Below are 19,541 nucleotides of genomic sequence, written 5' to 3'. Positions count from 1 at the left end.
TTCTCGACGCGTACGGAACCAGTTCCAGGATGAAACCGGTTTGGAACTAGTCTCCATTGGTTTTTCGGCCCCTCGCGAGACCGTGCCACGACCGAGATTGGCACTCGTGCCGGACTTCTCTCGGTGATTGGAACGGAGGTTACGTTATCAGGGCACGCTAATATGGCCGATGTTACAGAGCAAAAAGGTAAGAAAAACTGTTCCTAAACACGGTTCAGTCGCGGCATTATTGTCATTACGCTGTGCTCGTCGCCAAGTCACTGTTGTCTCAAACGTGTTACGCGGATTTCGAAAGTTACATGGTCATAGATACTTTTAAATGGCTCACCTTAAATAATCTTACGCGGGAAAATTGTTAAAATTATTGATATCGCTTTATCGTACCTCTCAAATATTCCTTAGTTAACGTAGAAGTAGCTAATTTGCGCCAATCATATTTTCATTTCGATGATTTCATGCGAACATTATTCACGATTTATGTAAAACGTGTTCGAACCGGTTTGACGTGTGAATGTATTCTTGAAAGGGGAAAAGGTCGATGCACAGATGGAAATCAAAGTGGAACCGACGCTGCAGTGTTACGCCGAGGAGGAACACGAAAATGGTTTTTCCGGTTTCGAGAATAACGGCGCAATACCTTCCAGTGCTGATGTCGGGGCTCTGAATCTATGGACCAGCAAGGCTACCACGTGTCTCATTAGCCAATACAAGAAATATCGATCGATGGTAGGACAATCGACACAGATCAGAAGTCTACGCGAGATGTTCGAGATGATTTCACTGGAGATGCAGAACTACGGGTTTTACTTTAGTCCACAAAAATGCGAGAACAAGTGGCGAGTGCTCGAACGTAAATACAAAAATTTGGTGTTTCGCGAACGATTGAAGAAGCCCGGGAGAATGAGACATTATGGCCACTGGGAGCACAAAAGAGCACTGGACGAGATATTCAATGAGAAAAAGAGACACATGTATTTGGAGGAGAACGATTTTTCATCCCAAGCTAGTTCTGCAAAGTACGCGTTTATATTACCGAAACCGAGTAACGAAGAGCAGAACAACAAAACCGAGGAGCAGCAGACGGAAGTCCCTCTCGCGGCGCCCACCTCGAACTATTCAACAAATAAGACTGACGAGTTAGATCAGAAGGGAACTCTGGTGGCGTTATTCGAAAAATTTTTCGAAGATCTATCGAAAAACTTTGCTATTGCTGAAAGAAACAAGGAAAAGAGGCATAAGGAGGAAATGGCAATGAGACAGAATGAGTTGGAGATTCAAAAGAGGCTGTTGAAACTGAAAGAACAAAAATTAGAATTACAGAAATCTCAGATTATCGCTGCTGCCCAACATCTACACTTAAATATGTAAGGAAAGACTTCAAGCAAAGTACTACAGGAGACCTAGACTTAAAATAACAGTGATTATGTAAATGTAAATATATCTATAGTTCATAGTTGGAGTTATTCATCTTTATATGAAACAGTTTCTTGTAAACAGTTTGCTATATAATATAAATATTTATACAAAATATATAGTGGTTTTTTTAAAAATTTTATTTACCGACTTGTTACCGAAGACTGTAGATGGAGCAGTATTGCGTAAAACAACCTTTAGGTGGTAGCACTTTCCATCTCGCCAGCTGTATTACTTTATTACTGTATTAGACAGATACAATACGAACTAGCGAAAAGATCTTACAATTATAGTCACTGTGTATAATAAATGTGTATTCCTAAAAAATTTTTTACCGCGTAGTCGAAAGACATGATCCTCTTACCATTTTGTATCATTCGTGACGTTGCCAACAGAGTATAGAAATCGAATATAGCGCGGGCGGTAGAAGTTGAAATAGAAGCTAACGTTGACAAACAAAAAAAAAATCGAATTTCTAATAAACTAGACCAAGTACTTGCTAGATCGAGGAGGGTAAACTAGGAAGTCCCTCCAGACGATCCCCAGGAGGATCCGCACCCGGCGGAGACCCCGAGGCGAGTGAGGTACTCGTGGTCCTGCAAGGGTATTTATACCCTTTGGCCAAAAGCAGGGAACCAATGAGAGAAGTCTTTAATGACATACGAATTTCGAGATTAATTGAATGAAGAGTAGTGTGCGGAAAATGAATATCTTATTGTCATAGTAGTAGTAATAGTTTATATTATTCATATTGTTAACAATAATCTCTTGCAATATTCTGAGCTAATTATAAAGTAAATAGCATGCTTGTTTTTTTATCGTTAAAAGTAGCACTATAGTTGCTGATGCATAGCACTTGTGGATTACATTCGCTATGTATTCTGCATCTTGCTCTTAATGACTCAATTTATTAGGCGGCGATTCAAAAGATCATCTCTCTATGCTTCGTCGCACTGATATTGCACTTTCGAAAGATCACGCAACGCGTAGGGCTTGACAGAGATTTATAGTGCTTAAGCGCAATTTCATTATTCTATCTTATCGGATTAACAGAGATCTCGTGTTTTTTCTTGATTTCTCGTTTTATTTGTGAACGCTGCATTGCAGGCATCTACCATAAATTATTAGGAATCTCAACGGAAACATAATAGCAGTATATGAAAATGGAATTATTTCACGATCCGTCGCATTGCAGCTATCTTTTTAAGTATAGGAAAAGTATATTTTTATTCTTGAGCCTAGGTGTATCATAATACGATTTTTTCGGGCCAAACTGAGTGATCCTTGATTTTTTGTGCAACGCGCATTTTAGCTAGGAATGTATAATAAATGTTTCTAGAGTAAATTAAGCTTGACAGCTCATCGAAAGGAGATTCTATTCAATTGAGTTTGGCTACAGCGATATTGGGCTTGCATCTCGATTCCGTACTAGACTACCTTGGTGTCACCTTACATTATCTAGTGCATGACGATTATACACTTGGAATTTTGAAAAATTCATTTCTGTTACGCAGCATGGACTGGACAACAGGTAGCTACATTTCCTCTACGGTCAACGTTTGCCTATTCACATTACAAATTATTTTTTTCTTTCTTACCAATTTAATATTTGAAGAATCACAAAAAAGCTAGCGATTATATCACATATCGAAACTTCTATGAATGGCTGTACTTTCTAGAAAATATTAAGGCGCAGTTTCTAAATAGGACTCTACGCGCATACCAGGGAACGACAAAGGGCAAACAATTTTACAAACCGTCGCGAGTGCTTTTCGGGAAAAAATCCGTGAAACCGGTTACACCCGCCAGTGGTAGTATTTGTATGCACCGACGACACGTACGCGTTGCATATGATACGCACACATCAACCACTGTAAGAGTTAACACGCGAGCATATGCAGGTACGTGAGTATATAGTGCCAGAGAAAATGACACAATATTTTATTAACTTTATGACATTTATTTTACGACATTACACACATAATACCACAGTCTCTTTAAGAAACAAATTTTATCTATCTTGCTTTGATTCACTCTCCAATTTTCCCATATTTTAATGTCTTCCTCGAGCTGCATAAATAAATTGATCGTCCTACTAAATAAAAGAATTTTTTCAAATATAGAATGCCATAAATTGACTGTCTTTATCACAGGTACTGGAAATAATTCAGAGGTGGTCGCAGGTGAGGAGAGGGCGCCGGGACGCTTGGTACGGGCGTGAGGTATGGCGGGTAATAGCGCGGAGGCGGCCAGTCGTCCAGTCGAGCCGCGACCACCGAACGGTGAGCGTGTCTATCGTAACTCGTTTATCGCTGTCGCAGAATCAAAAACCAGGGGGAATAAAAAAAAAAGTAACTTGTAAACATCACAGTGCGCGACATGGATCTCTGTTCAGGCGTCCAGGGTCTCGATACAACAGTTGGCTGCGCGAAGGTCGCCTCGCGTCTCCCTGAAATCTCGCGTGCACAGAAGTAAACACAGAGGGTGAAGGAGGACACGCGATTCGTCGGTGCGTGTCCACGCACGCGTACACGTCCCTCGCGAATATTACATCATACGCAATGCGTGTCCCAGCGATCGTGTCGCACGCCTCGCGTGACCTGTGAACGTTCGTCACGCGCTGATCCGTGATTTCCCATGAGTTCGAAATTCGAAGTCACCGCGAACCACTCACGGTGCATCGTCTGTCGTCGGACTCGCTTTCGAAGGAGACCTTGAAACGAAACCGCAGCTATCGAAACATCGAAGGGACCGGATCCGTCAGTGGAACGCCATACAGAAGCAAGTACGTCACACAGCTGTGCATCGAGCGCGTCGTTGAGCAGTCGGTTCGAAGAGGAAAAAAATAAATAAACGCGAAACGGTTTGCAACTGTCGATACACGGTTCGATGGGACTGCTGGGACGAAGGAGACACCTTGCGAGAGAGGACAGTCACGAGAGCCGTGTTTTTTCGCCCGAACCAGACGGCTTCGGAATTATATGCACCGCGTCCTGGACTGCATCGTGTTTTGCAGCACGTCGTGGGCCCGAAGGCTCTGTCTAAGTAACAGTACTTCCTCGCGCTCGTTGGAATAAGCCTCTCTCCGAAGAACGGGACCCACACTCCACGAGTCCGCTCTCTACACGCTCCTCGTCCCCCTCCTTCACCCTTCTATCTCCGATCCCCCATCTTTCGCCCGAACACTCTCTTTCTGTGCGCGTCTCCCTCTCCTTCTATCGTATCCGAAGTAGTCTGGCCGGTCGAGCACGGGGAGTCTCGTGAAACCAGTCCTCGTACGGTGGACCTCTCGGTTGGGACCTGGCGAAGAGAGGAGGTCCCTCGGTTCTCTCGTTTGTACACCGGCACCTTTTGCACCTGCCGCGCGATTCCAAGTTTTTTCGCTTTTCGAATCCACCCCTTCGTGCCCTTGGCCCCTTCGAGCCACCTTTTCGCGAGTTTCCCCACACGCGTCGTGTTCTTTCATCGACGCAGCGTCTCGCCGGATTTCTCGTGACCCGTCGCGTGTTTATCGCGTAAACCAGTCCCGCCGCTCGGAAAGACGCATCGGTCATTCGTTAAGTGGCACGCTTCTGCGCTGGGACGCGACGTCCGAAGATTCCGGACGAAGTTATCGAGGACGACATCGGTGGAGAACGTACGTAGGAGAGGAACAGGACATTGTCGTATCGTAATAAGAAGAGGAGGTCAGTGTGCTGAATGGTAGAGAGGAGAAAGGGTTCGTTACGTGGACGTGATGCTCGCGTCAGGGTGCGCGTTATTTGATTCCCATCGAGCTTGTATCCGACAGACATCGAGCAGCGAGGACGAAAGGAGTGCGGCAAGAGAGGGGGACAGTTATTAGTAAGGATACGAATCGGTGACACGTGAGTCGCGCGAAAGCACCGCCGCCATGCGAATCGCCCTTCGAGCGTGCCTGAGGTCGAGGTGCGTGTCCCAGAAAATAAGATGAACGAGAGGCCTCTACGTTTCGACGGTGCAGGACTTCTGGATCGGTGAAAGAGAGGTTATGAACCTCTTTCTTCCTCCTTGCTCGACCTAACCTCCAAGCGTTTCAGTCGCGAGTCCCACTAATCTAATTCGTGGCTCTTACCAACATCTTTTTGCCGCTCCCGATCGCCTCGCCATCTGGCTGATTCGAAATTGCCAGCCGGATACGATATGTCACCGATTGGTGGAAGATTATCGGCCGCCATTGTTGCATCGGAAAGGATCGTTTAAAGTGCGCGGCATTGTTTGTGCTTCCTATCCGCGACGCGTTTCCGGTTGGAGTAGCGTCGTGGCCGGTTTCAAGCCGTTTCAGTGCACGAGATCGTTGCGCGCCGGTTCGATTCGCCTCGCGGAGAATAATAACGCGGTGAAGTGGTTGATCGACGAAGAAGAGGTCGAAGCTCAAAGTGCTATCCCGATGCCTTGTGTGCGTGCCTAGCTGTGTGCCCCGGTGTGATTCCCCTGAGCTACGTGTGCTCCACCGCCGAAACGAATCGATGGATCGACGCTGACCGAGAGCTGCGAGAGAAGGAGAGACGCTTGAAAGAATTTCGCGGAGAAAGAGGCAGAAATGAAGACCACACAGCGCGCGCTAAGGTGAGTCCGTTGTGAAAGTTCCTTCGGGGAGGAACGTGTTACATGTATCTGCATGGTTACGCTTTACGTTCCCTCGCGCGGTTAACGATAACAGTTCGCGTCGCGGTTCGCAATAAACGCTCGTTCGTTTAACGAGGACCCGTAACGAGGCGTATTTGTTCGGTCCTGTGAAATGTTACGGCCTGGCGATGCTGTAATAGGCGTAAATAGAAACGTTTGCCCCTCGAACGGTCGTTACCAGCCATTTTTCGCGGAATCTGTGTTAATCTACCATTCGTTTCCCGCGCGGCGTTACACGCTCCTCGGTAGACATATTGTTTTTACGACAGGAACAAGAAAAAATCTCGTCGTTGGAACTTCTCACGCGAGAGTTGCGCGTAATGGAAAGGGGACTGGTGTTTTATTGTATCTTTTTCTTACGGATACGTGCATTGTTTGTCGCGTACACTTTGCGAATGAGACACCTCATTTGTGAGGAATGTCTGTAGGTGGCAGTAGTCGGCGTGACATTTGCATCATCCTATGACACCTCGGGATACTTTTTCTATGCTTCTGTGCTGAATTATCTTGGATATTGTTTCAGCAGCGTCCTCTCGAATTTATCCGAGCTGAATGAAACATTTATTTTGATACTGCGATGCTTCCTTGTTTTATCGGTTTATTTTCGTTCTGCGCAACAAAAAGCGGATGCTGACAAATGATTAATGCAATGGTTTCGTACTTATGGGATTCGCGAACCGCGTTCAATCACGGGATTAACGCTGGCATCTGCTTGCCCCGTGTGCTGGGTAGCCATTGATAAATTAACAGGTAGCTGGGTTACAATCGAAAGCCAATTACATTGGCTCGCCTTCGTTAGAGCAGAGAACGGTGTGCAGGTATGGGAATCCATCTCGAAATTCGTTAGCCCCTATTCGTGTGTATCTGTTTCGTCTCTGGCTATAATCGGTTCATCGCCCTGTTTGGACCATTTCTGACGAACATTTTCTCTCGTAACTGCTTCCTATCATACTCTGCCATCTGAGTAAATCGTACCAGGAATTCCATATATGGATTAGAGAGAAAAATTTGTAGACCTGGGGGATTGTAAAAAACAGCTGTTCGCGTGTGTCAATCTAGTAACACGGTGGTTTATCGGCATAGAAAGGCAGATAAGATACAGGATAGGAGCGTACACAGGCGGCTATGTAAATGCTGCGCCTCGAGTATTGTACATGGGAAGCTTTGCATCGAAAATGTCAGGTGTTCAGCAGTTGACGACTCGACACGACTCCGACGAGTCGATCGTCGCCGAGTCGGTGTCGCGGCAGCCGCCTGCGAAACACCTGCGCGAACAAATTGAAATGCTAATTTGGAAGCTACCCATCTCACCTTCTGCCACGGGTCCCTTTATTTCCAATGCTTTCGATCGTTCTCCCCTTCGCTTTTTTCCCCACTATTTTTCATTCGCCACACCTATACGACGAATTTCTTTATCCTCTCTTCGGCTGAGGAACTCATGCCAGTGTCACGTTTTACCCGCGACTCTCGAGGGACCTTTCTCCGTCGGAGAGATTAAATTCCCGAGGCACGCAGCGGCTGGACACAACACTCGTTTAGAAACAATAACAGTATCGCGTCTGGGTCTTTGCATACGAAAGAGGCTGGCTTATCGCGAGCGATCCGAAAGTGGGGCTCACCCGAAAAAGGGAATAGAAAGCGGGAAAAATGAGAATGCAGGCCTTGGTTGGGCGGATCGGTGAGTAGCGTCTGCTCACATCCGGAAACTTGGCGAAAAATAAAGTATCAACGAGGAAGAAAAGGGTAGGGCAAATTGAACAGGCTTGAAACGCACGAGTTTTGGTTACTGAGTTACGTGGAACGCGAAATCGCGATGATTTCGCACACAGTCGTAGCAGATATGAGGATTTTCACATGAGGATGGTTCTCTTGGCGCGATTGGTAATTGCAACGAATTTGTTTCCCTCCTGAATGGTCTACGTCGATCAGCAGACGATAAAAATTAAGCAGCTGCTAGTAATGAGCGCGGGAACCCGACCCTATTGTAAAATCGGTGGCGCGACGTCTGGGAAAGGAACTTTCTTTTTTCTTCGCATAGCGAAAAAGACGCTTAGACTGTTCGTGACGGGAGTTCTTCAATCCTCCTGTTTTTCTTTCCTTCTCCACTTGGTCTCTCTCTCTCTTCGCCCCCTTTGCGACGAAGCTCTAATTAAAGCATTTCAATTAAGAAGATCAACCCAGGCATTGTGCCTCTCCGGCGAGTCGATCCGATGAATTTTCCCTCGGCGGCTCTTCAGGCCTGGGAAAGTCGTCCTTGATGCGATTAATTGCAGAAAGCGGATTTCTCTCTCTCCCTCTTCCTCCATCTCTCCCCTTTCTCTCTGTCTCTTCTCGCGCGGGCTACCATCGGAGAGACAGTCGAGTTTCTTCTTTCTTCGTTACCTCTTTAATTGATCGAATTTCGTTGGAAATTCTTGCTCGTGGAACGCTTACTTTCGTCTAATTTCATTCTTCGGAGATTCGTTTGCCTTCACGAGAATATTCGACGGATAGCCTTTCAGTCTCGCCTGGATTACGCTTCAGCAGCCTGGAAAACTCTGACGGAGGAATTCTAATTGCAACTTTGTTATTGAAATAGTTAGGAGAGCGAAGAAGGCCAGGTGGGACCCTGTTCTCAGATCGGTCGAAAAGCACGATCCCAGTTAGCGATTCGTGGATGGATTCGTGCGTGAGTCACGAGTGATTCACCTCGTCGGGGGAACCTGTTGGCAGAGAAATCACGTCCCGCGAGCTGGTTCTCGCAAAGGGGCCGAAACAATCGTATCCTCGACGCATTCGCAATAGGCCTCTGGGTGTTGCTTGCTCACTGTTTTTTCAACCACGCTGCGGTCTCCGCGGAGGGACTTGCGGTCTGATTTCGAATTTCGAGAATAAAAAAGCGCAGAGAGACGGGAGCGGGTGCTAGCCTTGATTAACTCGTCAATCGAGATCGTAAAGGAAGCCGAGCGCGAAAGGAGTTCGAAAAGTTTCGTGGCAAACGCCCACCTCTGCGGTCAAATGCCAAGTCAAGAATTGTTTCTCTTTGGCAACGTCAGTGTCGATGAAGAAGGAACAATGCACCGTGGATCGACGCTTGATCGAGCAGAAAACGCGCTGGGAAACGGTTGCGGCAATGAAAGGCTCTAGGAGATATTTTTAGAGATCGTCTAAATAGTTTTCGATCGAATTGCTAGGGAATAAGAAGAACATTCTGAAGCTTGAATATTTTCTTTTGAGGAATATGATTGGAAGAATCGAGAAGTATATACTTCGAAGTTTCTATCGCATTGTTCATAAAACTTTCCGATAATCCTCGCTACCTATCGATTTTCCTGTCTCGTTGAAGATCCGCTATCGGTATATAAAAGGAACTTTTATACCCTTTATCAATAATGAGGCGGATTGAGTCGTTGGACAAAGAATGTATCGTTAATCCGGGTTACAGTCGAAATTTCGGTCGAGTTACGTCGTTCATTGAATACGATGGCGCTGCAATTTCATAATTCCATAGCTGTAACCAATACCTCGTTAATAGAACATGTCTGGCGGTTGTTAAAAGATTTCGCCGTGTTCATTATCGGAACATAGCACAGCGGCTTCGTTTATCGAATTATAATCGATGCGGGTGGCTCCATTAAAGTTTCCGACGCAACATGCACGTCACAATTGCGTTGCCCCACAATTAATCAACTTCCTTGCGAGCCTGACTTGACTGTGGTACCCAATTTGGAGTAGCTTCGTCTCTTTCTTCTTTAATGGTGCACTTAGCCAACCCCCTATTCGAGCAAAATTCAAGTGACACAAGCATTATTTCATTCAGTTGTCGATTTTATTCATTCACAATAATTGAATTCTGTTGAACGTGGAAGAAGCTCTCGAGTATTCATTCCCTTGGTGTAAACGCGTATGAGAGTGTTCTCTGCAGCGCTGGCTCGGACAAAAAATGCTTTGCACCGAAGAAAGGGAGTAAAAATAAATGAACGATGACGCAACTCGTTATGCATGCAAAAGTTGGATGCAGTGGTTGGTTTTCAGAAAGCTAGTTAATAAGATTACGCGGTTACCGGTTTAGGAAGGCATTCGCCGGCGAGAAAAAAGCTCGCCGCGAAATTACGTCGTCGCGAAATGATCGTTTGGACGCGAAAGCGCCGCCAGGGCTTCCTGTTTCTCCTTTTTCGTCGTCGAGCCGCCGTTGATCCGTTGATGGCGATTCGAGGCGATTTTAGCGGAGATCCTCGGCGATAACCTCGCCGTGAGTCCTCGTAGGAAGTGGAACGGTCTCCTCGCGTCGAAACGAGCTGCCCTGGGCGTTTAAGCGGATTCGGGGGAGGCACTATACGTGCCTGCACCGCATACGTCGCGGACGTACTCGTGCACTTGTGCGGTCACGTCTCGTTGTCGAGCCCAGCCTTGACACACTCGCATTGCCAACGAAACGCAACGAAAGTTACGTGACCAACCAAACGCTGCGATCCTTCAGACTTTTCCGCTCGAACCTTACGTTTTCAGACAGTCGATGCTTTTCGTTGGAACATCATATGCAGGTATAGACGAGCCACTGAAAATAGAGACAAGATTACAGCGATGGAAAGCAATATGCATGCATATGAGAAAGTGCTGCAGAATTTGGTAGACGAGCAGAGTGAACTGCACGGTGACCTTTCCCGTTTCTCTCTCTGCTCCAGAACACAAGCATTTTTTGTTACTTGGAAGTCCATTGTCTGCTTTTTGCTCGGACTTTTTCCGTCGATGAAACGGTGAAAAGGGCCAGGCGGAATTTTCCCCTCGCACCTGAATGTTTCATGGCGTTCAAGGTTTTTCCTTTGGCTGCAACTGGAGCGATATTCGCCAGTAGTTACCGCGCTCGAGCGTGTGGGTGGGATCCCCTCGGACACGTGGGAACTGCGAATTTCGCGATGACGTCAATCAGCGTCAATTGATTTCCGGACGGCGCGCAAAGTATCGTGGATTATCGTGACTCGATAGTCGATTCGTTTCTGCACGACCCAGAATCATCGACCGCGCGGTTTGCCCTCGCGAATCGAAAGAGAAAAGTAGTCTGGCGAGCGTCGACGCGAGGAGTAGCGGACTGTAAATCGGATTAAACCGAATTCATGATATTCGGAATGTCATTGGGAATTACGCGTCGCTAGCCTGCCGTACGGCTTCCCATAATCCGCGTATCGGGTGTCCATTTAGCACGTGCGAAAAATTCGCGCCACTACGGCGACCTGCACATATGAGACTTCGCGCTGTCTGTCGCTCGGGACCGTGGGGGATCCGCCTGCCTGCCGGAAATTGCGTATATCCGTGTCTCAATACAGCCGTCAGCCGCCTTCATCACGCGATCTGGACATCCGACGAGCTCGAGTGGAGAAAGATTGTGCTCTGGCTTTCCCCGAGCATAGGAAAGGCCTTCACCTCGAATCCCATCACAATTTCCGCGACCATGCTCTCCTCCATTTTCGCTGGACTGCCGAGATTCTGCTTCGACCAATGAAATTACTTGGGTCACAGGACAGGAGATCCCTTCGTCCCATACGCAACAGCGAAACGATCCACATAAAGCCAAGGGTCGCAAGAAGCTCGATGAATATTGCACAAGTCTATTTCGTGGAGATTCGAGGAGGGTCTGAGATTCCCAAATGTCCGAGGGTCATAAAAATTTGAGCAGGTAGATCGAACCTCGCCTGCGCGAATCTTTCTCGTGAGTGGGTTCGCTCAGTTTTCAGTCGGCTGGTAATTATAGATAGATGAGGAACGGTGTGCTGGACCATTCGGCTCTCTTGTTTCGAACAGGTCTCGATGTAGGACTAGGAGACAATTAGGGAACCTCGTGTTTGAAGCAGCCACGCTTCGGCGAGATCAATCGCGAGACCCGTTCTTCGTGACTTTCCTTTTGCCATGTCCGTCTCCTCCTCCTTGTTTTGACCGACCTGGACGCTCGTGGTTTACAGGACGCTTCAGATTTCAATTCCAACTGTACTCCCACAAAAGTTGAGCTTTCGAGAAACTAACTATATTTGGCAGAAAGAGCAACTCGAGTCTGGAGAGCCAGTAGCGCTTAAAGCATCGCTGTTCAACGTCGAAAGGGCAGGAAATTTTTCTTTCAACTTAGCGGGCCACAAACACTAGAAGTCGCGGTTATCGTTTTCAGATACAGATTATATCGGGCGGGAATTTTGTAGAAAACTGTAGCCAGAGGGACTAGATCCTATACTCAAGTCTCAGGTGTCGTTTGGCAATTGAAAGCGCGCAGATCCGTGTTAAAGAGGAATTTTATAGACATTAACCCGGTGTTTCGAATGGACAGGGAAATCTTCATTAGGCGGCCGCAGCGAAGGTTTAATTAACGGAGCATCGAAGGTAACGAGGGGCATTTTACGGCGCGAGCCGTGGAAATAATAACGAGGCGAGCGTTCCGCGGTCGAGCAGCCATCACTGCCATCGGGCAATTAATAACAGAGCAACCGTGGCAGCCGTGTAACTCGCGCGATAACTCGGCCGCGATCGCGAGCGGGGTTAAGTGGAACGGTGAAATTGACTCGCGATCGCCGTCGACTGAATTTCATTTTAATACGTCGAGGAAAAAGAAGGAGAATAAATCCAAGTGAAGACGGGCCTGAGCTAGGATCGGCGAGGCGAGCGGGCCCACAGCAAATCCCCGAGACCGCTTTATGCCATAGATGCATTAGGCCGCGGCGGTAAGTGCAGCATAAATGCACGCGCGATGCGCTCGCGGCTGATTGGTTTACCACCTGCGGCTACTTCGCTCTTTGCGCTTCGAACGGCCTTTAAACTTTTCCTCCCGTCTCTCTCGCCGCTTCTCTCGTCGCTTCTCTCGCTCTCCTCGCAGCTCGGGGCCCATCAGCCGTCTCGCTTTTTCGTTTCTAGCGTTCTCGGAAGTTGCTGCCTCGCTCGACGATATCTCGATATTGAATCGATTAATTTCAGGCTCGAGCGACTCCGTGCTCATTGATTTCCCTCGTCCTTCGGGATTGGTGGCGCCGGAGCAGGCTCGACCCATCGTGAAAATCATTCGAGTGCTCGTGGGAACGCTGGAACCGATCGCCTGGTCAACAGTCTCTTCCAATTATCTCCGGCTTCACGATTACACAGCCCGATTTGAATTCGAAAGGGAAACTGCTGTCGAATCTGTGGAGGACCGTATATAGTGCGCCATATTGCATCATGTGTGCAAGTGCTGCTCGATTTTCGCCTGGCATGAGTCGGTGTGGATATGAAAAACGAGGGGATGGCATTTCCTCGATGCATCGATGCGTGCATAAAATATGTCTCCAGTGAGATGCGATTTCCTCGAAATGGTTCTGCTCCGTTCTCCTCCGTTCTCCTGTGCTGACGCTGTGTCTGTCTTCTTCCTTCGACTGCTCTATATTCTACTGCACGCCTATCGATCATTTCCTCTTTCCATTCGATTTGCTCGATACTTCCTTGCTCTTTTTTTTTCTCTTCCGAACGCGATTCTGAAGTATTCGTTTATTCTCGATTACTCCTGGCTCTCGATTATTCCTGGCATGTCTATCGAATTTCGTCGACTCGTAAAGACTGTAAAGACGGCGACGCGGCGAGAGAAGAGAAAGGGGACTTGGCCTGGCGAAATGTCCACGTATCGATCGATTCCACTCGAAAGCGAAGCTGGCTGGCGCAGTTTTCAGGTTTCACTTGGCGACTGAGCGTCCCGGGAGCTCTGTCACGAAACGCATCGTAAATACCCGAACGACAGTCGACGAGACGAGAATAAACTCTGTCCAGGATCGTCGAGATTGTTGCGCGATAAACGTTGAAGGTACTCCGATAAACATGGTTGGTTTCGAGAGTGCCTTTTATTTCAGTCGGAAAAAGCTCGAAAAATGGAAAAGCCTGATGCCGATGTCGTAAAAAAACGACAGCGTAAATTCAGTTTACAGGATCCGTTTATTCTGCTGCCCCCTCCAGTGAGATATCAAACTGACGCGATAAAGCGCGTTCCTGCTCGTGGATATTGATACAAGGCTGTGCTTGAAAATTTGTTCAGAGTGAAACTATCCGCTGGAAAAATTTTATAAATTGAAGTCGCGAGGGGCGTTCTTCTTTTGTCTATTCATGGTGCGTTCCACTGTATCTACGCATTTTGGTCGTGTCTCTTATCTTCAGCAACCACCTGTATTATCAGTAGCGTTTCGATATCAATTTTTCGCAGCTTCATAGATAGCAGTTCTGAATAAACGCTTTGTAGTCCATGAATGATAACGTCAAAGGTTTAGAAATAATCTAGGCGCCCTATTCTCTTGCTTCATTTTGGTATTTCAGAGTTTGGGAGCTTTCCAATTTTTAAATATTTATTGAGACAAGCTTTCAAACAATTGTAATACTTAATATTTCATAAATTATTAATTATATAACCACCTCTCTGTATGCTACAGGTCCCCTTTGCCAAGGGGATGAGTTAGATTAGACCAGTGATGCGCAAATAATAGATAACTTTTAAAGCTTCTGAACTTTCCTCATACCACCACTATGAATCGAAATCTCATCGTCGCGATAAGCAAACGCTTCAACAAGTTCGAGCGAAGTCCTTCCTCGCTTCTTGCAAGTTCCTCGTTTCCATCTTTCACGCGATAAGGAACAGTCTGTAGTAGCTTCTGAATACGCACGCTCCTCGTTTTCACGTTTCCTTGGCACGGTCACATGATAGACGTTCTACCAGCAGGATAGATGAAAGGGAGGAGAAGGATGAGGAAGCAGGAGAATATCTAGCAGAGGCAAGAGATACCCTCGAAAGTCCTGAAGCAACAGGCTCCGAGGCCCGCGAGTTTCGCGAGGCATCATCTACAATTTAAATTCGCAGATTCTTCCGTGAGCCCCCGACAAACTTCTCCATACTTCCTCTTCTCCCTCCTGTACTTGAGTCTTCCCTACACACGGTAGATGCCCAGCCAATTTATGTTTATTCGTCACGAGTCCGCGAAATCACGATCCACCCCCGATTTATGGGCGTATTCAAACAAGGATGAATTTTCTAACGCGCTCGGGAGGGGCCGACTTAATGCTGGTCACTTAGGTATTTGGATTCTTTATTCAGGATAGTGGTTTGCAGAGAGGCGACGGTTTATCCCTTAATATCGTCCCAAGAATCGCGGCTGTCAGTTGTTAGTGCCGCAGAGAAATCAAGGAGACAATCCGATTTCCTGGGATATTGATAAATCGATGGGTAACTTAAACGACAGCTGCATCCGCTGGAGCTTCATGCCAGGGATTCGCGGGATTGTTAAGCTCGTCCGCAGTACCGATCCACCCAAAGCCTGGGCTTTCTAAATTATTCTCTCTAATACTCCCGTTGCTTCCTTGGGAACGTCCCGCTTCTCTCAATTTTTCCGCCACTTTATTTACACTTCGCTTCGTACAGTAAACAACAGCGCACAGGATATTGTTCGGTGCCTGGTTGGAAAGCATCGTCGTCGTGTTGCGTTTTCCTCTCGATGCAGCTCTCGGTAGGACGTTCCGTGGTCGAGCGCTGTACACGATCCTCTCCCGCGAACAACAGGAACAACAGGATCCCGTTGTTGCTGGCGGGTGGAGTCGAAGGTCGATTTTAATGGGGAACCGCGGCAGTAGTGCACGCAAGAATGATATACAACCAAGAGGGATTGCTTTTAATTGCGCTTCGGCGTCCGTGACCGTACGGGGCCCGTTTCTCCTTCTCTTATGGCCTCTCCCAGGCCCCTTTTAGACTCCCCCCATCGTCTCACCAGCTTCGTTTTCGGACAAACCGAGACTCCTCCTTTTTCCCGCGTCGCGATATTTCTTGGATTAAATGGATCTCGGAGGGTTGCAGTTTAAGGCGCGCAGCGTCGAAGAGACAGTTCCCTGTTTATCGGTTTTCCGAAAGGATCACAGGGCCGGGGGATTTAATAAAGCAATAGAGGGACGAGATTCCCTTGGAGGATCGACGTTGATCGTGAACGTCGAACGAGAGAGAGCGGGACAGGATCGTCGGTCGCCACTTATTGCGATGTGCTCACTTTTAGAGCGCCTATCGCGGCTTCCCGTACTTCCTTTTATGAAACCCATTTCCAGCGGGCGCGCGTTTATATGTAAATCGGATGCACATACCGGCGATCGGCCGCGCTTGCGTTCGAACACTTCCCCTGGATACAGTTTAACCAGTCATCAAAGTCAAACAGGGAAATAATCTGATTCTATTCGGAACTATGGATCGCGTTGTTGTCGGTTCAACGTCGAGTCATCGTCAATTATAAATTCGATATCAAGTGTTGCGTATTATCGAGGACTGACTCTCAAGATTGATCCTTTACCTTGCTCCACTTCCTCGATATGCAGATAGGATCCAGTAGAATCTTGAAACTGAAGCTTTCGTTAAAATTCAAGACGATGGAAAAGCTGTTACGTATGCGAGCAAAGCGAATGGGAAGACATAATCGAAAGGCAACGCGATTTTCCGTGCAATCGGTTCTCGATTTGAGACCGCTCCATCGCGGAAAGTATGTCGGAAAATTTTCCTAGAAGCTTCGATCCAGAAAAATTTCCAGAGCTTGGGTATCGTTCCCTTTGTTCCCGAGTGAAAAAAGTTGGCTCTGTCGAGGGGAAACTTCGCTCGTAGCTGTCTCCGCATTTCCATCAGCCCTGTCGAGCGAACAAGACCTTTTCGCGTGCTCTTTTTGCGCTGGACACGACTTTCGCCAGCCGAGCCGACAGCCCGTAATAAGGGAACAGACCGATCATCGAGGCTCGCGAGAAAATCGATAGAAAAGGACGCCTCGGCTCGTGCTACGATCAAATCTCGCCCTTGTGGCCTTCCTCGGACCTCGACAAGGCGATTTTTCCCCCCGAGCACGCGAGTAGGTTGTCAAGAGAGATTTTTCTTAGAATCGTTGCATTCGGAATGAAATTATCGGAGCCAGCGTCAGGGCGAACGACGTCGTAAAGGAATTCAAGGTCGACCGTTCCGTCGAGCGAATTTTATAAACCCCTTTTCGCGTCTCGAACAGCCCGCGCTCCTGTTCCTCGCTCATGAATACATTTAACCGATGGAAAGCGATAACTTCACCAGGGAGTGCGGAATTCGCATTGCACTTTCTACTTCGGCGAATTTTACGCGTTCCACGGAGTCTGTTAAACGACTGAGTGAACCGAAATCGGCGAAAGGAGCTGGGCTCTCTGTTTTTACGAGACCGTTTAATGGAGCAGGAAATCTTCTCAGGAAAATGACAGAAATAGCCAGGAAGTGATGATCCGTCGCGTCTGAGCGAGAAGAGGGGAAGGAACGCGACCTTCGCGTCTGTTATCGATTTGTGCCGCACTTGACTCGTTCCCGGGACGAAAGCGAGAGCAAGAGGGAAGAAGGAAAAGCTGGGACGATCAGGGAAATTCGTACGAAACGCGCGTAATCGCGATTACCCAATGATTCAGAGCTTCGAAGGATTTAGGTACCCTCCGAGGGCTATCTATAAAATAGTTCCAAACACAAATATAAGACGCTTAATATGGCAAAATTTCGGTCCTTCAGAGATGAGTCGCGTTTTATGGATCGAACAAGAGCATGAATTCTTCCGCTATCCGACCACCAGCTAAGGGAGCAATGTGAAGAGACGCAAAAGTCGAGGAGGACAAGGGAGGCGAGAAGATCGACGGTCTAAAGGACGAGAAGCGGGAAAGGAAAAGGACGAGGGGCAGCCAGTAAGTTACGATAATGGCGAGGCATCGGTAAGTTATGTCAGGATGAGGGGAAGGGGAAAGAAAGAATGGTCGGGGCTGCGAGGGGGAAAGCAGCCTCATCAAATAGACGAGATCGAGGAAGAAGGGGATGCTGTGAAACGACGGGAATGACGCGAAGGAAGTCGCGATTGGCAGGTTCGTGTAAACACGAAAGTACCAGGGTGATTTTCTTGCTGAGAATGCCTCTTCTTCGCGATAAGCATCGTTGGACGGGGTTATCGATGCTGGGATTAACCGACGAAAATTAATCGTGAATTCTGCTGCATCTCTTGAAGGGAACGTACAAGTTGCAACGTATGCATCATCTTGTCTCGCCTCTCCCAATAGCTCACCGAAGAGACGAATCAGCTATTCGGAATCCTCGAGCAGAACAGAATACTTTCCACGTCAGAAATGTTAGGTACACGCAGGTGAAAGGTCAATTGCCCCATCAATAAAATTGGGATGTCCAGTCACGCTGGGCCTGTGAGTGGCGAGGAAATCGTTTCAGAAGGAAACAGGAAAAAAGATGATGGAGGTGGAGGGAGCTAGGAAACGATGAAATAGCGTTGAGATGTGTCGCCTCGCGCGAGTATTTCGCACGGTCCAAGGGAATGGGGCGGGAGGATGGCAGAAGGACAGGGAGGAAGAAATAAGGGACAGACGCGGCAGGAGGCCCCCTGCGACTTTGGAGAACTCATTTGCGAGAATCGTAAAACGATTACTGCCGGTTCGCCTCGCTCACGGCGGCTGAAGTCAAACAAGAAATTGCATAAAATCGCTGTCGACTGTCGGAGGGACGGGAGTAAAAAGCGCCGCGTGTGCACGTCGGGGACGGCGGAAGGAGGAAGGGAGGAAAGAAAGAGGTCCCGAGGAGAAAGATGAGACTTTTAGTGCGACGAGCGAGATCTCGAAATAAACGTCAAGAATATGGACGCGGCTGGAGGAACGTGGAAAACAATCGCGAGGGCGTGGAGGATACGGGCCTCGTAAAAGGAAGATAGCGTTAAAAATGGCCGACAGCGAGATAAAGAGACGGCCTGGCGACAAGAGGGAGGAATATGAAGGAGCAGCTGGAACGAGGTCGGGGGAAAGCTGGCTATTTTATTGCATCTATTCGAGAAGAAACGGTCGTTGGTTGCTCTGTAATCTTTAACCTTTTCAGTGCCTTGGCAGCTTGGAAGCTGCTAAGGTGGACGATCCCAGGCGTCCACCGAAGGAGACTAACCCTGGAAATGCTGAGAAATCGAGCGACAGAAGACACCTATCAAACAAATCAATAAGTTATCGGAATATATACCCAATCGCTTTTTTGCGACGAAGGGAATCTCCTCTGGGGGTAGAGACTAAAGGGGATTCCTAATCGAGCGTATCGAGACGAAACGAACAGACGACAGAGGCGGAAAGTAAAAGTTGCTGTGCGTCGTTGGGAGCTGATCGCGGATGCGACAGTGAAAGACCGCGCTAGAGAGCGTTGATCCGAGAATGCCACTTAATTGTTGCGCTTTCTCGCGTAGACAGAAAGATTTCACCGATGAATTCCCTCGAGTGTTGCTGAACGAATTCAGTCCATCTATAATTTTCTACAAATTCTTCAGTGGCCCAGAAACAAAACGAAGTGTATTCACACTGTTGAAGCAATTTCAGAAGAGCATGGCGTCGAGCGGCAGACGCGTCTGCAAGTCGCGCTGCAACCGATTGCGAATGCAGTCGGAGTCGACCTTTATCGTCCTTCGCCTTACGAAATAATCGCGCTCGCGCGGGAGGATTAATCGTCCTCACCTTCG

The 19,541-nt window shown here is 47.7% G+C and overlaps 2 protein-coding genes across 2 annotated transcripts in view; both read left to right on the top strand.

The window, feature by feature from the left end:
- Positions 1–1,503, top strand: LOC143178087 (uncharacterized). The gene is made up of 2 exons (XM_076376531.1): positions 1–187; positions 527–1,503. Exons 1-2 carry the CDS (start codon positions 163–165, stop codon positions 1,366–1,368), a joined length of 867 nt encoding a protein of 288 aa, XP_076232646.1. The 5' UTR covers positions 1–162; the 3' UTR covers positions 1,369–1,503.
- A 4,332-nt stretch (positions 1,504–5,835) lies between these two features.
- LOC143177911 (uncharacterized) overlaps positions 5,836–19,541 on the top strand; it is a 70,461-nt gene continuing 56,755 nt past the window's right edge. Inside the window, exon 1 of the mRNA XM_076376223.1 lies at positions 5,836–6,000. Coding sequence (XP_076232338.1) covers positions 5,975–6,000 — 26 coding nt within the window. The 5' untranslated portion in view covers positions 5,836–5,974. The remainder of the gene's footprint in view (positions 6,001–19,541) is intronic.

This window comes from Calliopsis andreniformis, chromosome 4 (genome assembly GCF_051401765.1).
Source record: "Calliopsis andreniformis isolate RMS-2024a chromosome 4, iyCalAndr_principal, whole genome shotgun sequence".
Lineage (NCBI taxonomy): Eukaryota > Metazoa > Arthropoda > Insecta > Hymenoptera > Andrenidae > Calliopsis > Calliopsis andreniformis.
This window is presented reverse-complemented; position numbering and strand designations above follow the sequence as displayed.

Excerpts from the sequence above, each read along its gene's own strand:
- LOC143178087 (XM_076376531.1), top strand. The coding sequence starts at position 163 with ATGGCCGATGTTACAGAGCAAAAAG. Across the intron at positions 188-526 it reads CGATGTTACAGAGCAAAAAG|GGGAAAAGGTCGATGCACAG; the intron begins GTAAGAAAAACT and ends TATTCTTGAAAG.